Source organism: Aspergillus flavus, chromosome 7 (assembly GCF_009017415.1).
Source record: "Aspergillus flavus chromosome 7, complete sequence".
NCBI lineage: Eukaryota > Fungi > Ascomycota > Eurotiomycetes > Eurotiales > Aspergillaceae > Aspergillus > Aspergillus flavus.
In genome coordinates, this window is record NC_092404.1 from 2,447,845 (window position 1) to 2,467,939 (window position 20,095).

The 20,095-nt window shown below is 48.2% G+C and overlaps 8 protein-coding genes across 8 annotated transcripts; 2 read left to right on the plus strand and 6 right to left on the minus strand.

Moving 5' to 3' along the window:
• Positions 1-434: 434 nt before the first annotated feature.
• On the minus strand, positions 435-2,424 carry F9C07_2103898 (patatin-like serine hydrolase; the record flags this gene model as incomplete). Its single annotated transcript, XM_071508963.1, has 3 exons — positions 435-1,605; positions 1,735-2,323; positions 2,358-2,424. The coding sequence occupies 3 exons, from the start codon at positions 2,422-2,424 to the stop codon at positions 435-437; spliced, it is 1,827 nt and encodes a 608-aa protein (XP_071367084.1).
• A 773-nt stretch (positions 2,425-3,197) lies between these two features.
• Positions 3,198-3,899, minus strand: F9C07_2229885 (competence/damage-inducible protein CinA; the record flags this gene model as incomplete). The annotated part of the gene is made up of 4 exons (XM_071509851.1): positions 3,198-3,351; positions 3,414-3,604; positions 3,678-3,752; positions 3,804-3,899. The coding sequence occupies 4 exons, from the start codon at positions 3,897-3,899 to the stop codon at positions 3,198-3,200; spliced, it is 516 nt and encodes a 171-aa protein (XP_071367085.1).
• A 262-nt stretch (positions 3,900-4,161) lies between these two features.
• Positions 4,162-5,666, minus strand: F9C07_2062105 (MOSC domain protein; the record flags this gene model as incomplete). Its single annotated transcript, XM_071508660.1, has 4 exons — positions 4,162-4,184; positions 4,245-5,350; positions 5,437-5,482; positions 5,591-5,666. 4 exons carry the CDS (start codon positions 5,664-5,666, stop codon positions 4,162-4,164), a joined length of 1,251 nt encoding a protein of 416 aa, XP_071367086.1.
• Positions 5,667-5,711: 45 nt separating this feature from the next.
• F9C07_2281148 (putative cytosolic hydroxymethyltransferase) lies at positions 5,712-7,881 on the minus strand. Its single transcript, XM_041294903.2, has 5 exons — positions 7,560-7,881; positions 7,414-7,470; positions 7,258-7,351; positions 7,067-7,204; positions 5,712-7,012 (listed from the first exon to the last, which is right to left on the minus strand). Exons 1-5 carry the CDS (start codon positions 7,728-7,730, stop codon positions 5,871-5,873), a joined length of 1,602 nt encoding a protein of 533 aa, XP_041150567.1. The 5' UTR covers positions 7,731-7,881; the 3' UTR covers positions 5,712-5,870.
• Positions 7,882-9,631: 1,750 nt separating this feature from the next.
• On the plus strand, positions 9,632-10,365 carry F9C07_6036 (uncharacterized protein; the record flags this gene model as incomplete). The annotated part of the gene is made up of 3 exons (XM_041294909.1): positions 9,632-9,787; positions 9,851-9,906; positions 9,966-10,365. The coding sequence occupies 3 exons, from the start codon at positions 9,632-9,634 to the stop codon at positions 10,363-10,365; spliced, it is 612 nt and encodes a 203-aa protein (XP_041150568.1).
• Positions 10,366-10,767: 402 nt separating this feature from the next.
• On the minus strand, positions 10,768-14,501 carry F9C07_2281150 (acyl-coenzyme A synthetase). The gene is made up of 4 exons (XM_041294904.2): positions 12,733-14,501; positions 12,258-12,653; positions 11,327-12,199; positions 10,768-11,270 (listed from the first exon to the last, which is right to left on the minus strand). Exons 1-4 carry the CDS (start codon positions 13,109-13,111, stop codon positions 10,846-10,848), a joined length of 2,073 nt encoding a protein of 690 aa, XP_041150569.1. The 5' UTR covers positions 13,112-14,501; the 3' UTR covers positions 10,768-10,845.
• A 277-nt stretch (positions 14,502-14,778) lies between these two features.
• Positions 14,779-15,590, minus strand: rasB (ras small monomeric GTPase RasB; the record flags this gene model as incomplete). Its single annotated transcript, XM_041294905.1, has 2 exons — positions 14,779-15,435; positions 15,513-15,590. 2 exons carry the CDS (start codon positions 15,588-15,590, stop codon positions 14,779-14,781), a joined length of 735 nt encoding a protein of 244 aa, XP_041150570.1.
• A 1,691-nt stretch (positions 15,591-17,281) lies between these two features.
• Positions 17,282-17,857, plus strand: F9C07_6039 (uncharacterized protein; the record flags this gene model as incomplete). The annotated part of the gene is made up of 3 exons (XM_071511424.1): positions 17,282-17,306; positions 17,655-17,688; positions 17,761-17,857. The coding sequence occupies 3 exons, from the start codon at positions 17,282-17,284 to the stop codon at positions 17,855-17,857; spliced, it is 156 nt and encodes a 51-aa protein (XP_071367087.1).
• Positions 17,858-20,095: the final 2,238 nt, after the last annotated feature.

Sequence of the window (20,095 nt, forward strand, 5' to 3'; positions counted from 1 at the left end):
AAAAATTATTTACTACTTGCCCCTCTCTGGTTTTCAGATTTTTATTACATTCAAGTAGGAGTTGGAAAACAGTAGGTCATGATTCATGATAAGAGGAATCCAACCGGAGTCTAGAACTCCCAGAGAACCATTGGCTAAATTAAATCTCCGGAACCAATCTGAGATTAACTTAAAAGGGTATAATAACAATGCTCATCATCATCACACTTGAATCACAATCACAGTCATAAGGAAATTCCTTGGGAAAAATCATCAAGAGGAAAAATGTAGAAAAAGAGAACAAATAGAACCATGAATCTCTCTCTGCATCCAGAGAAAACAACCCCACTCATTATACATGACGCCCATCAAGAACATGCGGATACTTCGTGACGTTCAGATTGAACAAACAAAGGAGAGCAGGAAATTAAAAAGAAAAAGACTAAAAGAGAGACTTAGCGCACGTGATAGCTTGGTTTTCGCTGCTTGTTGACCACCGGTGGAGGCTCATCCACTGGATAGGGCGGTCGAATCTTCCCATTTGATCCGTGCCCCAGAGGACCCGTCGTTGTTACCAATGGAGTAGGCATTGGAATTCCTCCCAACTCACTGGGGTACGGGATGGGGGTTTTTGGAGGTACTGGTGGCGGCATGCCATCATGCACATGATCGGTACTTCGTCGCGGGGACCCGTGTTGTTGTGAGCTGGGTCGGCTGATGTCGCTCAGGTCACTGACTGAACCCCGCGCCGGTGTTGGCAAAACTGTATCCTGTGGGATTGGATGAACTGGGAGTACATCGTCGTTCATCGGGGGTGGAGGCGGCCCTGCTGGTGACAGCAGGGTAAAATCGCCTGGCAGCTCAGCGGGCAATTCCACAGCATCTGGAATTGGAGGCGGCACCACAGATAGCCTTGGACTTTGGGTTATAGAACTGTCATCCTGGAAATTGGTCACATCATTTCCAGCAGCCGCATGCGCCGCCGCCCGACGGTGCATGCGCTCGATTCTAGAAAACTTAACACCGGCGTCAAGAATTTGCTTCTTCACTTCAGGCCTGGTGAGGTAGCGGCGAGTGTTGGTACTGATATCCGCCAGCCGGTTCCATTCGTTCATACCAAACTCCCCCACTCCCACTTCAACGTTCAGCCGGTAGTAGTTATCCTTAACCACGTTACGCTTCGCCAGATGCTCCCGGAGCATATCCTTGTGGATATCTTCACACCCCTCGATCTTAGCGATCAGCCGACGGCGCGCCTCTGCAAATGTGCCCAGCGCATCGCCAAAGAAGTCCTCCCACCATTCATGCTGTCGATTATTCGTACCAGGTGGACGTTTACCCGTACCAACGCTTATAAACACTCCAACTTCGCGACCGGGCCACTCGTTAACAGTCGCTTCATCCAGGACCTGCGGCGCAGGATTATAGGTACCAGCGCCCTCGTCGATAAAGACGTGTTGTCCAATCTGAATTGGTTTAAATGCAAGCCCAGTGGCTGACGTTGCCCGACCAGCTTGCCAGATCGTACAGTTAAACTCTGGAGGGGGCTCTTTTCGGGAGTCGTAAGATCGTAAGAGTACAGCGGATCCGTTGCGCGTAGTGCCCTTATACAATGCTGTGACCGCCCTGTTGACATTGCATGTTAGCCCAAAGTATACACAAGAAGAAGAAGAAGAAGAAGAAGAAGAAGAAGAAGAAGAAGAAGAAGAAGAAGAAGAAGAAAACAAAGCTAGAAGAGCAACAGAGCTTACGTACGTTTTCGTTCGGTACTCCCGATTGTCGTACAACAGCGCATCTGGATTACCCCAGCGTAGACCATTGATGAATGTCGAATTTCGCTGACTGGGGTTCGAAGAATGCGAACCAGCGGTGCTGAAACTGGCACGGCTACCAGAACGCTGGGGAATCGAGTTGGGGCTGAATGGCGTGTTGGCAAAAGATGTGCGGGCGCCGGGCGACATGTCATTTCCCTCGGCCTCGAAAACGGTGTGTTCGCGTACACACTCGCGAATAGCGTCCTCCAATCTCGAGGCTTTAAACAAGGTTGACCGGAAAGGAATCCCAGCAAAGGTCTTATCCGTTTCGAAAACCCTACGGGTCATGCGCACGTAGACTTCTTTGCAGGTTTCAAGATCGAGGCGTAAGCGGCCCAGCATAAGAGCTATCAAGCCGCCGGTGCCGGTACCGACAATGAGATCAAAGTGATCGCAGGGTTTGGGGATTTCATCGCGACGAGGAGCCTTGCCTTCGCACTCGACGTAAACGCGATACATAAGTTCTTGGAGGATGATGAGCATCGAGTAGCCGCGGACGCCGCCACCATCTGACCAGTCAGCTCGGAGATCTATATCCAAGTTTCTTTGAAACCGGGGGCATACCTAACGATAAGATCCGCAAGGGAGGACCCTTGGTGGTATCTTTGCGACGAAGAATCGTCGTATCCATTGTGCCAATCCCTTGGTGGGCTGGAAACACCCCGGCAGGGAACGGGAATATATGGGCGCCTGATCGGCTCGATGTGGGCGGCAGATGACGAATCCGTTCGAGGGAAAGCACGAAGTCACCGGGATGTATCCGCCGAGACAAATGACCAGAGGTATTTCTGAGGGAGAGAAGAAAATCTAGCTGTAAAGTGAAGTTGGAAGGGGGGTATAGTATGCTTTGTAGTGGGAGTGAAAGAAGATTGAAAAATATCTTTTCCACGAGTGTCTTACCGTGACTGCAGAACCAACGAACCAGTGGCCAGTAAGATTAGGTTTGAACTGTTCTTGGGTACTAGTAATTTCCACTCTGCATTCCACCAAAGATTACGGAGTATTGCCGTTCAGTGCTTTAGTCAGACTCAACATTGACAATTGGTGGGGTGTCACGGGGGGATGTGGCGGTGCTAAACTGCGTCATTGGGGCTGTGTCCACATAAGGCCGTGATATGATACAATAGTACCTTGATGACCTCAAGAGATAGTAGTTAGTTTTTAAGGCATCCCAGCTTACACATCATCTCCTCTCAGTTCCATGTTCCAGAAAGACGCTAGAATGAAAGTCAATCCATGTCATACATTAGAGTAGTAGCTATCGACAGGTAAGACCCAAGCTATCAGCATCTAAGGCCCTAAAGCGGGTTTGAATTCGAACCATGGGTCGCGAGTTCCGTGCGATAAAAAAAGAAAAGAAAATATTGTCCCATCCGTCTTCAAAGACTAAACGACAGGAAGTGTCTATAGATTTGCCTTCCCAACAAGCACATCCCTCAACAATTTCAAACTCTCTTCAGCAAAGGTAACCATGTTCTTCTGCCGATCGTCACTGCCCGTCTCCACTTCTCGTGTATACGTTCCATGTGCAGTTGATACTGCGACAGCTACGTAGCCTCTGTGAATCATTAGCATTGCCTTAATGTTCCTCTGTTCCCAAGTCACATATAGAATTCCTACGGAGTGCGATTGCTCGTCGTCCCGCCGGTCGGCCCGGCTGTTCCACTCTCGCTCACCGTATAGGTGGAACCGAGAGTGTGGCGAACGTGGTCGGCCATTTGGGCCACAATAGCGGGCGTTGGGCCATTGTAGTCTTCCAGATGAGCTGGAGTCCATCCGGCAAAAGCGATCCGAGATTCCAGGGTGTATACCTCAATTGCTATGTTAATCCTTATACTGCAGTGTACTTATCGGCAAAAGGATGGTACTATTGGATAGACTAACCGTTAATCCACCCTTGTAGACAGCCGACGCTCCGGAAACAGAGAGTAGGCTTGCTGAAATGAGTCCGCCGGCGGCCTGGGAGGTTAGCAAACCGGCAAGAACTATGAGGCTAATGTGACGACATACCGTCTCCGCAACGGATATCGTCTCCTTCTTCGCTTTGAGAAGTTCAAAAACCTCCCGGACAATGGGCCGAAGATTCGACGGTGGGAATTCGCTCATTGTGATTGCGCGATTATGGATACTATGTAAAGGTGATTGTTGATGGTTGATGGTTGAGGAGATTGATAATGCAATGCCAAAATGTCTTGGCACCGTCACTGGACCTGATTACTACTCATCATCCAATGTAGTTATATTAACGGGACATACATAAGTCGTATATTGAATCTAACTGTTGATAAGCGCTTAGTTTTAGGTTCTGTATATCGGCCTTAGCCGCCACGAAACACTAGACCCGGCATGGCTACACGTAAATTACAATCTAATTCGTCAGGCCAGGCCAATCTGAACATAGTAAGTAACCACAAGGAAGGAGCTAGCTCACAAATAGAAGGTTATGCTCACCATATGTTGTCCGCTCCTCCACCCTTCTGGATACAGTCACCTCTTCTCCTACCCGAATAGAGGCATTCTCGCAGTCCCGGTCTAGGAATAGATACCTTCCAAACACGGGGGAGAACCTCGCGCCCTTGTCTACCCTCCGGTCTTTCATCAGCTTCTTGAGAATGTTGCCGCTGTCTCCTGTTCCCATTTTTCCTGTCATATAGTCAACATTGAGGCTCTGGCATCGGATGCAATTCGCCGTCAATAGGAGTCGAATTTTTTCCCCCACTATCAGCTCCGCCCAGAAATCCTCCTCGAAAGCCGTTTTAGCACCCGAAATGACAATGTTTGGCCGGGTTTTTCTCAGGTCCATTGCCTTGTCGCCAGCCAAGCGGGCAGACACGTTGTCTACCGAGGTCTCTGATATCATAAGATACGGTGCCGTATCGGCAAAGGTAATTCTTTCTTCCTTCCTTTCACCGCATCCAGACCCGTATCTATTAGCACCAATGGTCACGAGAACAGCAACGGTTATAGTCACTAGGACAAGGAGAGTGAACGAACTAATTTCTCTCTGCCCAAGCGGTACACCAATGTTCAGAAGCAAGCTTAGAAGAGCTAAGACGGTCACCGACCGTTTAGAAACAAGTGGAGTCGCCTGTTCACGGTGTGCCTGACTTTTACCCGGTGGGAAACTTCCTAAGACCCTCCTCCAATGTGGGCCCAGGTATACAAGGACCACCTTGTACCCGAAACACTGGCTAAACCAGTCGTTATATTTGCTACCCATATGATAACCTCTTGTCGAACTTTGATGCATTGTAACTGTCAATTCTTCCAAACCCTGCACATCTGGTTCTAATGGGACCTCCAACGTTGTGATCTGAGGATTACCGTTGTCTTTCACGCCTGGTGGGCGATATGTCACAATGATCTTTCCATTTTTTTTACCCTCGGTTGGGAATACGATGTCCGTTAGAAACAAACTCATTTCGGGGAAATGCGGTATATGCATGTTCTGGAGGGTTTCAACACCACCATCGCCTTGGTTGACCTTGAGGAGCATGAAACGTCGGTCATACTCAAAGCCGGTGCTGGTGAGGACAGCCTCGGGAACGGCTACCTCCCTAAGGGATTTGATGGGGTATATGTACAGCTAAGGAGATGAGTTCCACTGTATTGAACTGGGGGAGATGATGTTGGAGGTCCTTACCTGGCTGATTTCCATGGCGGGAGCCTGTTTGCTTTGCCTGAATTGCCTGAGAAAACTGCAAGTGTTGTTGGACGAGACGGAGAGATTGGTTTTTACGGTAAACTTTGAGCTAGCGCTTGCGCTTAATATACTCACATCATTCTAGGGTACATACCGAAGGCCGGAAGTAACCTCACGTTACAAAGTGTTGACAAAAAGATAACGACTGCCAAGCCGGGACCCCTGTCCATGACAGGTTAATGTTTCCGCTGCATTCAATCTTACAATATACCGCCATGGAGGTTTTAAGAGGCTTTGAATAAATTTTGGTACATCGTACATACACACATCAAATTGCAAAATGAAAACGTTAATGTTAATGCTCATATAACTCCCGCGATAATTGATTTAAACCCGATCAGTGCCTTATTTCATAGACTTCGTAGAAAAGCCGGTTACTCGTCCTTCCAAGGGAGGCTGAAAGTTCCCACCCAGTCCTCAACTTCCTGCCGCAAGAGCACAATCTCTGAAATCTCCTCACCCTCACCAACATATTCCAGGAAGGCCTTGACAGTGTTCGGGTTCTTAACGCCCTTAGCCGCAGCGCTCTCCTTGGCAGCCTTGTCCAGCTTTTGGGTGATAATGACCGCGCGATCAACGATATCGGCCACGCGGCGGAAGTCCTCGGGCTGGAAGCCACGGGTAGTCATGGCAGGAGTACCCAGGCGGAGACCACCGGGCTTCAAAGCCGACCGATCTCCCGGAACGGTGTTCTTGTTGCTAGCAACGCCGCAGAGCTCTAGAACACGTTCAACACGGGCTCCATCAACCCCACGGTTCTTCAGATCCACGAGGACCAGGTGGTTATCCGTTCCACCGGACACAATGTTGTATCCCAAACCCCCATTGCTGAGAGGGCTGCCAAGTCGGTCAGCCAATGCCTTAGCGTTGGCTAAGACGGTTTCCTGGTAAGTCTTGAACTCGGTTGACTGGGCCTGCTTCAGTGCAACTGCTAGAGCAGTAATGGTGTGGTTATGAGGCCCACCCTGGTGGCCCGGGAAGACGGAGGCATTGATAGGATTCTCTAAGTCGTACATCTCCGGGTTGCCCTTCTTGTCCGTCCGGCGGACACCCTTGCGGTAGAAGATCATGGCACCACGGGGCCCACGCAGGGACTTGTGAGTAGTCGTTGTTACCACATCAGAGTGAGTGAAAGGCGAGGGAAGTACATCCGCAGCAACCAGTCCAGATATGTGGGCCATGTCACTGAGAAGGTATGCACCAGCTGCGTCTGCGATCTGGCGCATCCGAGGGTAGTCGATTAATCGGCTATAGGCCGAAGTACCGGCAATAATGAGCTTTGGACGATAGAGCAACGCCTGCTTCTCGAGGGCGTCGTAATCAATGAGACCAGTCGACTCATCAAGGCGGTAAGGAAGGGTCTCAAAGTATTTCGAGATGAATGAAATCTTCTTGGTGGGTGTCTGATAACCATGTGACAAGTGACCACCATGAGGCAAGTCCAGGCCCATCAGGCGGTCATGCGTGTTGAGAAGGGCGGAGATGGCATACAAGTTCGCGGGAGAGCCGGAAAGTGCTGTTTAATCATCAGCCAAGACTCCAATATTAGACGCTAATGGAGGAAGCTTACGTTGAACATTCACGCCCCATTCTTCGGGATTGAGCCGGAAGGTCTCCAAGGCACGCTGTTGACATAACCTCTCCGACTCGTCGATGTGCTCATTTCCTCCGTAGTATCTGGCACCGGGATAACCCTCTGAATACTTGTCTGGTAGCTGATTAGTTGGGCGCAGCGCACATAGGTCGGAATGTTGGACTGACTTTGCATCACACTGCCCAGGGCATCAAGGACCGCTTGTGAAGTGAAGTTCTCCGAAGGGATCAGGTTGATAAAGTGCTTTTGACGTTTTTTCTCCTGCAAATACACATCAGTACTACTGACAACAGTAGGACAATTCTGCAATGGGGAGGATTGACCTTCTGGAGAATATTGTAGATTGTGGGGTCTTCCTCCTCGAGGTGTGCGGAGAGCAACTGCGGAGATGACGTTAGTATGGGACTTTGTCACATCTGCGCACGTTTGCTTGATCGTTCAGGTGCGATTAAGATTACAGGGCACATACATGTTGCTGTCCATCACGACTGGAGGATGACACACTCCGGCTCTGAGAAATTGAGCTGGAGACACACAAGGGAGCAGCCGGTCGGAGTTGAGTAGTGATGGCGATAGCTCTGGAAGAGCTTCCCGTGCGCGGGATCAATCGCAAAGCCTGGCGACCACAGCGGCTCAGCATTTTGAATCTCCTGTCGTACTTCCTTGCAAAAGACAAGACGAGTCTACAGTAGAACAAAAGGAGGGGAGAGAGGAAATAGATCGGAATTTAATGAGAAGTAATGGAGGAATAACCGCCGCATGCTGTCCTATCATCGGACAACTAACCGCGCGGTGATACCGTTGCCCGCGGAAAGCAACACACTAGTCGATTTACGGGTTAGCATCTCCGGTAATCGGATCAGTAGTTATTCCATTCCGCTCGCTTATTTATTATGGACTTTCCGATCCCGAACTCCGACTTCTTTTTTTCTTTTTCTTTTTCACACAACTAAATCCAAGATGAAGAAAAGGTTATAACTTGTCAGTTCTCGTGGAAAGGACGGCTCTGCTGGCTTTTCCCGGGCGATGCTGAAGTGTCCCGCCGTTCACCATCCATTTTGGGGCAATGAGCGATCGGATTGGAGGTTGTGTTATACTGGATATACCGACGAAGACTCCATGTTTGGAAAATGTTATATAGTATCTCACATATCATGACTATGATTGCAATCCTCTTTGTTGCCTGATTTGCCTTCTCCCGTTTGAGAAGCCGAGTCTCGACTCGATCGTCAGGGATGTCCAGGGCACCGATGTCTTTATTAGCCATGAACCCTTGTCCTTAGCAGTACTCTAGTACCAATGTCAATCTGTCGATCTCAAGCTATCTTTACAGCAAGTAGTCTCTCTACCATCCTTGCTTGGAGGCCATCCGACTGTTCGAAAAGTCTTTGGGAATCTAGACCGGATGATCCTTACGCACAAGTTGGGGGATATTCGGCATAGCGACGCCCGACAATATGATATTATCGGTCAGATCATAGGTGTATTTTGGCCTTGCAGGACACCTTACGGAGTACACTCAAATCTACAGATATTGGCCAGACACGCCAGTGGTTTTGCCAGCTCATGAAAACCTAGATCCATGACGTTCGAATAGTGCTTAGTCGATGCACTGGTGAAGGATACCTGTGGTCCTGTGCTCTATTCACGCTTTGAACCCTGACTGGATCCGAGCAACGCAAAAAATAGAACAGGAGGGCAATCTCAATAATTGCGTCGTCGTACCAGTTGTAATTGGGTGCCGCTGAACGAATGATAGACCATATCTTAGAGTTGGGCCCCAGGAGGTCACTGAACCGGGCAATGATCCTCAGGGCGAATAAGAAAAACTCTGTTGGGTACGGGGAACTGGGTTCAGTGATTATGTATGTCTGTATATGTACGTACAGTACATACCTAGGTAGAGGAGGTGATCAGTCAGGAAGGAAGACGGGGAGGTTTGAAAGATCACAGAGTAATATGAGATGGCTCTTAAACCAAGGTGGCTCAACCTCAAACATAGCAAGCAAGCAAGCAAACAAGGCTAGTACGTATGTAGTACCTACTGCCAGGAACACGCGGCGAAGAACGTGGAGTACAAAACCACAAAAACATAATAAAATTGGAAAGGAAAAGGGGGTTCTGTTCCTGGTGCCTGGATGTGTGCATAATAGTGGATCTGAGTGGATATGGAAACGCGGGATCGATCATCCAATCCAGGACGTCTCTGTTGTAATTGCCACACACGGTTTGTGTACACCATCGCTAGTACAGAAGTAGTAGGATGTAATTAAACGTTAGTTTAGTTCTACTAGTCCCCTTTGTCTCAATTTATTATATTAATTAAGTCTTCTCTCCCCTTCTCCTCTTCCTCCCTCTCCTTTCCCACCCCCCAAGCCTGTCAATCTCTATACATTTATTCCGGTCCCTACCGAGTACATTCTTTATTTCACGTCACTCTTTACCTTCGGGGAGAAAGTCTACCAACGATATAAAACAAAAATCCAACCTTTAATTTCATATTCGCCGTTCTTTGGACAGAAAATTTAACAAATAAACAAAATGCGTTTCTCCGTCGCTGCTGTTTTCGCCGCTGTGGCCGCTGGTGTTGTCGCTGAGGAAGTGCGCACTGTTATTGTTACCGAAACCGCCACTTACTGCCCTAAGTCCACCGATGCCATCGGTGTTTCTCCCACCGAGTCTATCAGCATCCCTGCTGTATGTTCTTCACCAGATGTTCTTCATTCTCACCATGGCGGAACCATACTGATCGAATAATAGGGCTACACCACCACTCGTCCTCTCATCACCTCGACCGTGACTGAGTGCAACAAGTGGTATGTTATATATCGGCGCCTTCCATTCTGTATAGATCATCAAGCTCACACAATCACAGCTCCAGCACCGCCCCTCCTGCTGGCACTCCCACTGGCGTCAACCCTGTTGGCAGCTCTACCCCCAGCTCTCCCGTTATTCCCGTCGTTCCAAGCGTTCCCGGCGTCCCCAGCAGCTCCAAGGCTACTCCTAGCAGCAGCTCCATCATCAAGCGCCCCAGCAGCAGCAGCATCGTCATCTCCTCCACCCCTCTGTCCTCGACCCCTCTGGCTCACCCCACCAAGCCTGCTTCCACCAACGCTCCTCCTGCTCCTTCTGCTTCCGGTCCCTCTGATGTCTCCCCCACCGGCTCCGCTACCACCCCCGCTGTCCCTCTCTTCACTAGCGGTGGCTCTCGCGCGGCTGTTGGCGCCGGTGCCGGTCTCGCGACCGTCTTCGGTCTCGCTGCTGTCCTGCTGTAAACTGATTTGAACTTCGACGGATGGACGGATTGATTGCTTTTTCTCTATTACCCCTTTTGAGTCCTTATTTCTCGGCGTCCGTCTTCATGATTGCGATTCATATGTTACTTGCATTCTCCGCAGGTGAGAACATATCGCATATATGTATTTGACTATGATGACGGAGTTATTAAATTCTTTTTGAACTCTTGTTGGAGTGTCTAGACCACTGTTTACTGGTGATACGACCGATACCATACATATTGTATTTTTTTTGATATCTCTTTACGGCTTTTTCTGTTAATATTGATCTTGATGGCTCTAGTGCCTGCTGGAAGTTCGGCTTTCCTGTGTATACCTTACAGACTTAATAATAGCTCATTACGGTTTGGTTCATACAGATTTTGTGCCTTCCGAGAAAACCTCTTAGAGTAGCTTGTCCTTGATTGCCTTTCCCACTATATAGGTTGCGTCCGAGGCTGTACAGCTCTGGCCATCTATCTACAATTTGGCTCGGCTTCGTTGTTTCTCTTCAAAGTACTCTCGCACTTTGCTTCGCGCTATTTCCACTACATCAGCGTCCTCCACTGTCGGCGGGATGCTCACCGGGGCCCCATAATCCCCGCGCACCCCGTGTTCGAGCAGCTCCCGCAATACTCGCCGCAATGTCTTGCCGCTGCGTGTCTTCGGGATCATCCCGCGTCCCTGTATCATGCCTCCGAGCGATGCGATTGCTCCGATCTGCTCACGGACTCGTTGATTGATCGCGTTGAACAGCTCTGGGGTAGGTGTCGCTGGCAGGGCGGCAGATGCAGTCCGTGGCTGTATAAAGGCAAAAGGAAGGTGTCCCTTCAGTGTGTCCGGTATGCCAACAACGCTGGCCTCGCCGACCTCTGGATGTGACAGAATGGCCTGTTCAATTGCGCCTATATCAAATTACGTGAGCTAATGAAAGATCACGACCAGTGTTAGAGATGTATACCTGTACTAAACCGATGCGCAGCCACATTGATGATATCGTCCGTTCGCGCCATGACATGAATGTACCCATCCTGGTCGATCATACCTGCGTCCCCTGTGTCCACCCATCTACCCGAAAAGCGCTTGAGATATCCCTTGTAGAATCTCTCGTCATCATTAAACAATCGGGTAAAAGCTGTGGGAGCCAATGGCATATTTAGGACGATGTTGCCCATCGTCCCTCGGGGAACTTCTCGGCCTTCATCATCAACAATCCGAACGTCAAACCCCGGCATTGGCAATCCGGCCGACCCCGGTCGAATAGCCAGCGGCATTACTTCCTTGTCATCACCCAACGTCATTCCAGCTGTGCTTCTTAGTGCCAGCCCAGAGATAGGTGAACCTGATTCGGATGACCACCAATTATCTACGACAATGGCACCAGGGGCGGCATGACGGGATAATAGATCCTGATACACCTGAACAATACTGGGCTCGCTCCTCTCACCGGCGAGAAAAAGAGCTCTGAAATGCTTCAGGCCACCTCGACGGGCCACCTCCTCGAAGAACTTATTGTCTGGATCATCCTTTCGGATGGCACGCATGGCCGTAGGTGCTGTGAATAGGACGTTGGCCCTGTGTTCCTCGATAACCCTCCAGAATGTTCCCGCATCTGGGGTTCCCACGGGCTTTCCTTCGAAGAGTACTGTAGTTGCGCCAACCAAAAGGGGTGCGTATAAGATGTAGGAGTGGCCGACTACCCACCCGATATCAGAAGCGCAGAACATTACATCCCCTGGGCCCTGAATACCAAATAGATACCTAATGGACAGATGCAATCCGACTGCATGTCCGCCAGCCTCTCGGACAACTCCCTTTGGCAGCCCGGTGGTACCTGCGTATTCTTGTCAGTTATACCAATGAAACGTCATTTCCAAGACATTGGATCGTACCGCTGGTGTATATAATATACAATCCATCCGTGCTAGCCACAGGTACCGGTCCGGCTTTGATGCCACGCATGCGTGCGCTTTTGACCAACCGTTGCCAGTTGCGCTGTCCACCCAGCTTATCGGGTCGATTCCACCGCAGTTGATCTCTTTGCCAAACAATGACCTTTTCAGGCTTAAAGCTACTTGCCTCAATAGCCCCCTCGACTAATGGTCTATAGGCAACAGGGCCCTTAGACCCTTCTATACCACATGATGCTGTCATGATGGCTCGTGGCCTGGCAGCTTCAATCCGCTGTGCGAGGGACTTGGCCGCAAACCCGCCAAACACGGCTGCATGGATTGCCCCCAGTCGAGAAATCGCCAATGCTGCAATGAGCGCGGCTGGAATCATGGGCACTGGAAATAGTCAACTTCCTTCGTACTTAGGAGAGTCAAACAGGACCAGGACAAGAGCAAAAGAAGTGAAATGGCATACTGTAAATAATGACTACATCACCCTTGCGCACTCCTTCTTCTCGTAATACACCCGCCAAGACCTCAACCTCCTCTAACAGCTGTCGGTAGGTATATTTCTCTTTCGTCCCCGTTACCGGGGAGTCCCAAATAATAGCAACATTGTCACCGTTACCATTCTCCACGTGACGGTCGACGCAGTTGTAGGTCGTAGAGATCTCGCCGTCGGGGAACCAGGACCAATGGTCGTGGCTAGTACCGCTGGGAAGAGATTTGGTATGTCGGCTAATCACATGGGATGGTTTCCGGTGCCAGTAAAGCTGCTCTGCATGATGAGACCAGAAGCTCTCCGGGTCCCGAAGAGAAGAGCCGTGCACCAGCTGCTGTGGATGACGTGACATGATGGATTGTGACCATAGGATGAAGGTAGTCGAGGGGGAGAGGGGAAGCGAGCAAGCAAAATGAAAAAAAGGGCGGAATGTGAAAGACAACTAACTAGTTACTAGTAGTAATCATAAAGCCCAAAAGCAGGCATTCAATAAAATTTGGAAAGGCTCTGGAGCTACTGAGGCGTCTTCCTGCAGGTGGACGCCGCCGCGGTTAGTAGTACTGTCGGTCACCATCGCATTCCGCGGCTAGCAAAGGAGTAGACGTGCGGGGACGTTATGGGTCTCATTCTTAGGGCCCAAATTGGAAAAAACGGTATGAGTAAGGTGTTTGTCCTGGCATCCGAAATCCTGCTCAAATTCGGAGTAGCGGATCAGTGTCTTCACGCCCAATCGGTTGGTTCGTTGATTTTCGAACCTCCGGGCGCAGGGAAACGAACACGAATCGGGACGAATGAAGCAACCTGACATGAATGCTCGTAAAGTAATATCCAACTTTCGTAGGTTGTGTGGAGAGGAGAGGAGAACCGAGGTAAGGGTGGGCAGGTAATAGAAGCTTTCCCCGCACTTTCGAGCCCGATTTAAATCAATCGATCGCCCGCATTGAAATAAATACAATATATTGGTACTTGGATATACTCTGCAGTCACCTAGTCCAGTCATTGCAAGCACAGCGAGATATCCATCCATTTTCGTTCCATTTGCGTAGTATTTTCCACTTTTCTTTCTTTTCTTTTCTTCTTTTTTTGTTTCCCTTCCGTAGTAATTTATAGGCGAAAGCGATGTGATAAAATAAATCGGACCTCTTTTCTTTTTTCCCTTCTAGTAGTACCTAGTAGTTACTCGCAAATGCATCAAAAATCGCAACTCAAAGCTCAACCGTAGGGTATCATATCGCAATGCCTGCTAAACTGTGGACTACCACCGTCTGGCTTCCTTCAAAAACCACATATCCATCTCCATTCTTTCAGGAAGCCGTCCGCTCATCCCATAAACCAACCCCCTCTCTATTCTTCTGCTCATATCGAAAATTCCCGTCCTCCAGCGTGACTGTTGTGTAACAAAGGTGTCGTAAAGGCAGATAAGGATTCGGGAGGCGGGTAATAAGCCAGCGGTAACGAAAATGAATATGGGCGAAAACAGAAAAAATAGACGTGTTCTTCCAAGGCCCCAGCGGCTCCCGGCCTCTTCAGACACAAAACCTTCCGTAGCCGAAACACCCTAAGATGGTCCAGAGAGATCGCCTCCCACATTGTAAACATATATCATGCATCAAGCATATTCACCACCAACCATTGCATCTCAACAAGTTGAGTTATTAAGAAAAATAGGGGAGGTAAAGAGGAAGGGGGGGGGGAGGGGGGAAGGCAAAAGAGAGAGAGAGAGAGAGAGAGAGAGAGAGAGAAGAAAATGAAGCAAAGGAAGCGGGGAGGAAGAAAAAAGACAGAGCAAGGCGCTGGGTACAGAGCCATAAGACCATGAAGATTCGCGGTCAATATAAACAAGTGAGGATATTGTCATGAAGAAGGCTCGCATGGGCTCTCGTAGATAAGGCCAAAGAAGAATAAGGAGTGGAACCGACATCCACGACTGATCACAAAAACGTGCACAAAGGGCCCTTTCATTCCTTTGGGCGGCTAGCCATGGCTAGGGTGTAACTCGACCAGCAAGACAGGCTTGATTCACAGAATGGTGCATTTTATTGAGCCCCGATGCCGCCCACCGCGGTCAGTCCGGAAGGACTTCGGGTATTCTGGACCAGCATCACGGTCGCGCATGGGACCCAAGCCAGTGGGTCGGCGATCCTGTGAGCGTCCTCCTTGTTGTTGTTGCCGTTGCTGCCTGAGCATCCGAACCACGTCGTAGAAAGCTTTTTCGACATTGATGCAATTTTTCGCAGACGCTTCAACAAACTCGCAGCCCAGGTCCTTGGCTAGGGCCTGGCCTTCCTGCGCGGACACTGCTCGCTCAACAGCTTTATCGCTCTTATTACCAACCAGCATCACGGGAACAGGAAGCGGAGGTCCGGAGGGATTGTTGATCGGGGAGGCTAGATAGCTGGCGCCGGTGGGAGAGCCTGAGCTGGCTGATTCTTTGACCATTTTGATCTGGTTGTAAAACTTCTGTATTCTCGAAAAAGAGGCTCGTGAGGTGATACTGTAAACAAGCACAAACCCTTCACCATCACGGATCCACTGATCCCTAAGTGCTGTGTATTCTTCCTGGCCTGCGGTATCTAACACTTCCAACATGCATGATTGCTGATCGATCACCACCTGCTTTCGATACGAATCTTCGATCGTTGGATCGTACGTCTCGACGAAATGGTTTAAACATAACTATTGACCGAAATTACGAGAGTCCACTTGTTTAGTTATATGGGTCACGACCAGAGACGGAGAGGTGAAGGGCTAACCTGAATTGTGAGCGCCGTTTTTCCGACACCACCATCCCCCAGCACCACCAACTTGTAGAGTGTCATTTTCCCCGACATGGCGACTGATTATAGAGCGGTAGGCGTCAAGAAAAGGAAGGGAAAATTGGGTATCTGGCGTATAAACAAAACGGAATGGCGGGGTGGGCCAAAGAGTCGAAAAGGAGGAAGGTCGAAAAGGAAAAAGAAGAAAAGAGATCTATGGGATGCTCCAGATTGAGCACGGACACGGGAACGTAGGAATCCAAAGAACGGCTATTTTGGTAGTGCGCGATTAGCCACCGGAATTATCGTCGATACTTTAGACTGCCGTCTAAGCACATACCCACACCGAAAACCAAGGGAGCGATTAATTCCCCCAATTCAGACAATAAATAGCCCACGTACCTTAGAAGATGTAGGGTAAAGAATTTGAAGACAAATTAGATCAGTCGAGTGAATGAGAAAAACAAAAGGATATTTTTTTCCCTTTTCTTTTCTTTTCCCTTCTTCTTCTTCTGTGACCAAGACTGTCCTTTAAAGGGAAGAGTTCAAGGGCCAAAAAGAGAAGAAAAGAACAACCCCCCAATTAGGATTGGAGCAGTTCGCAAATAAGCGGCCACCAGCTGCAGGACGATACGGGAGTACAACCGGAAGTAATCCGCTAACTGAAGCTGTTCGCAACTCCGCGCAACGTGGAAATATATAAGATAAAAGAAAAAAGTCAAACAGACGCAAAACAAAGTAAGACGAGTGGATGCTTGTCAGAGTTTCTTGTGATAAAACACGCAGAGGTTTTGTTTTGCCTCAAACTGTTTCCGCCACGTGAGGGGGAAAAGGGAGAAGAGGCGATACCTACAAGAGCGATCGCCAACAGTCGATGTACGAGTATGTAGGTGTATGTACGATAATATTGGGAAAAGTGTTTTAACGAGCCTTTCTCTTATCTCGTTCGTGAACGGAGGGGGAGGGGAGCAGGCGCCGGTTCCCAGGAGGTAAGAAAGGCTTGGCCAGCAAGTAACAGAATGGATGAGAGGGGGGGGGGGGGGCGAAACCAAAAGAATACCCACGGAACCTCACGGTGAAGTATCAGTATGAGAGATCTGAAGGTGTAAGAAGAGGGAGAAACTGGATAGGATAACAAAATTTCAATATGAGAAAGAGGAAGGGGGGCAAGGTGTTTCTAGAGAGTCAAGAAAAAAGGAAAACGAAAAAAAAAAAAAAAAGACGAATAGAATAGAATCGCAAAATAGATAATGAAATGAGGCGTTGGAGACAATGATCCCTGTCGGAGACCAAGAGCCGTCTCTTAGTTTTGGGTTAGCGTGTTTAGTTAGGAGGAGTTGGTGGGTATAGATGGCTTCGTCGTCTTCGGCTTCTCTCTTTTCTCTCTCTGTCTCGCTCTCTTTATTCTATTTTTATTTTTATTTTTTACACCTTCCTACCTTCTTAAAATAATTAACTTACTCTATGCGCTAATTGATTAATATCCCAAGTTGGGCGTTAATCGTTTGTTCATTAACTTAACAGACTGGGTGGAGAAAGCTGACAGGAGGACAGTTAAGAAAGGTGAGAGCGACGAAGAGGGGAAGGAAAGTAGAAACCGACAGAAGCAGCAGCAAGAGGGGGCAAAGAGTGTGTAAGAAAACCTAAGACCTAAAAGCATATGAGAGTTACTTAGTGTCTGGGGCTTGAAGCTGGAACTGGAACTGCATTTGGTGGATTGGACATGCAGATGGACCCGCGCAGAGTGAGTGGGGATTCCTTCCGGGATGATGTATGGATGGGTGATGATGGGTAAACTTTTTTTTTCCTCTCTCTTATTTCTAAAAGGTACCGTGCCTGGATACTATCAAAATACAAAACTTGTACTTACATTGGCAAGGCATAGAGTGTCACTCAAGTCACATTGGAAATGATGCAATCCCCAATTTTTAACGTTTGATTGACTGTATCAAGTTCCCGGGTACCCAACCCTAATCATTGCATCGCCCAGGTACCATCTGTCTAGACACTGATTATTCTCCATCATATACAAGGTCAATTCTGGTGGGATGGTCACAGGAATAGGATTGACAGGAGTAAGTACGTAAGATCAATCCTTGCCCTTCGAAGCTTATGAATAGTATCATAGTTCTATAACAGCTCCCAAGACTTCTTCCCAATCATTCGGTACTACGTAAGGTATTCTGGTCGATCTATTAGGCCTTAGGGCCGTTTCTTCAACGCAAAATTCCTACCCCTAGCACAGTTCTGGTCTCTTTGATCCGTCCCACATTCAAGTCCAAGAAAGTCCATTCGGCTTGGTCGAAACAGTTTCGGGTAGACACGAGGTGGGCGTATGGTAACACTAAGCTCAGGGTGCTCCCCACTAGCACAATTGGGATTGTACATTCATGCTTCCCTGTACTTATGTGTGATTGCGGCAATAGGAATTGATCCATCCTTCAGATATGGTCATGCCCAGGTCAGGCAGTGAGGCCGTTAAATCAGCTCTGTACTGTACCGGTGATCATATATTCCGACTAACGCATACCAAGTATCATGATCAAAGAACAGTTTTTTTCTCTTCTTTTATTTTATTTTATTTTATTTTATCTTTTCATTTTATTGATTCACCCCCTCCCAAAGTGTGCTTATTTTATTGGGCAGAATAATAGAGAGGGGAGACAGTAGATTTCGCCGGTGCAGCGACCATCACGAGTCTTTGCAGGTCCACACGGGGAAGGAAGATAGAACATTCCGCGGCCCCTGGTGGTCAGGCTAAAACCAATCTTCCTAATTCCCGGGAATACCTAATACGTGGTTTGTCGTAAGCTTAGGGATTTTAGTGCTGTATAAGTATTTCTTGGACTCTTAAAGCAGTCTTGTTATATCTTATGGTGATCCCAAAATATGAGAATGACCGTGGGACATTGCGACAACGTATGCATTGTTCACACTTGCATGTTAACACCTTTTCCCCATCAGATAGCCGATCTTTTTTTTTTACTCTCTCTTATTTCTTTTCCCCTCCTCGCTCCTCTTTCTTTTGCTTCTCGATTGACATTTGCTGACATTGCCATCGGCATGTGAAATCGAAAAAGAAAAAAAAAAAAAATGGAAGAAAAAGAAAAAGAAAAAAAAAACCGCCCCATCTGGGCTTAGCGATAAATTCGTTCGACGAAGAAAGTTCCATGATAATTACCTATAGTGGGGTCCATCTTACCCCTATTATATCATTGAAGATTTTCTCCTAGGGAGTTAGCGGTACTATATGCAGTATGTACTCCGTACCATTTGATTGGAATTCTAGAATGCTACAGTGTAGTAATAAGCGAAATGACGACGACGAAATTCATTTTTCCTTTTGTTTTCTTTCTTTCTTTTCTCCCCCTAGATCCCTGCTATTGCACACCCTGCCGGAGAATCCGTTCGATACCCAGTGCCGGGCCGGTCCATCGCTGGTTAAATAAGGTTCCACGGGCTAACAGGGATTAATCATCTCATCGGTTTAGTTACTGGAACAGACAGGCATAGTTAGTCATCATATCATTACTGGAATACTCAAGCCGTAGGCAGCATGAACATATATTTTCAGAACCTGAAGATCTTGTTGTCACTTGTCTGATGTTTCTCTCCAATGTCGGCGTACCCAATTGCCACACCCCTGCTTCTTCTTCTGTTTTTTGTGCATCACACACCGACAACATTTTGTTGATGAACAGGAAGGAGTCTAAAATCCAGGTAAGAAAACAGCGAGGAAAGGTTAGAATGGGAAACCCTATTCTGTACTCTGTAGCTTGGTCGGTTCCCCTCCAATGTAGGTTGTTGTCTTTGCATTTTCTATTTCTTCTTCTTCTTCTTCTTCTTCTTCTTCTTCTTTTAAATATTATTTTATTTCATTTTATTTATTTATTTTGGCCGGCCGTAGTGGAGCCATACCCTGCGGCAGAGAGTTAGCTCTCCAACACAATGGTAGCTGCACAAACAAGGCATAGACCTTCCTCCACAGCACTGCAACGATCATCTGGGTGGAAGGTATCTAACACCGACTAGAAATCTCAAGTCACCCATTACATTGATTCCCAGTAGACACTCTCCACTAATTTCTGAAGCCTGAGGTCACAGTTTCAGTGATCAGCGTAGCTGGAGATCAGATTCTTGCCGCGTTGACTAAATTCCGAGCTTTCTTTGCTTCCGAAGAACTGCAAACTACATGGATGGATTTACGAAGTCGATGCCAACGGTCCCTAAGGTGGGTGGTTGAACGTTCACATGCGGCGTCGATATCCCCTGGCGACTAGAAACATAAGATACGTGAAGAGTATTGGTTTTGTGCACTTGTGCTTATGCTATGCAGCATTGGTTGCCCGCCGGCTGGACTCAGGAAGCAAGTCAAGCCGCAACATTACTTTGATATGTCCACTTTTGAAGACTAAAGATATTAATCCATCCATAAGGCGGTAGCTAACTGGTCCGACGGACGACTAACCAGCTGGGATCCGCCTCATAGAGACGAGAACCTCGGTAGAACTCCGTATATTTGTTAGCTTAAAAGAGAAAATGGGAAGGAGAGGCGAGGAATTTAAGCGGACAAGCAGACC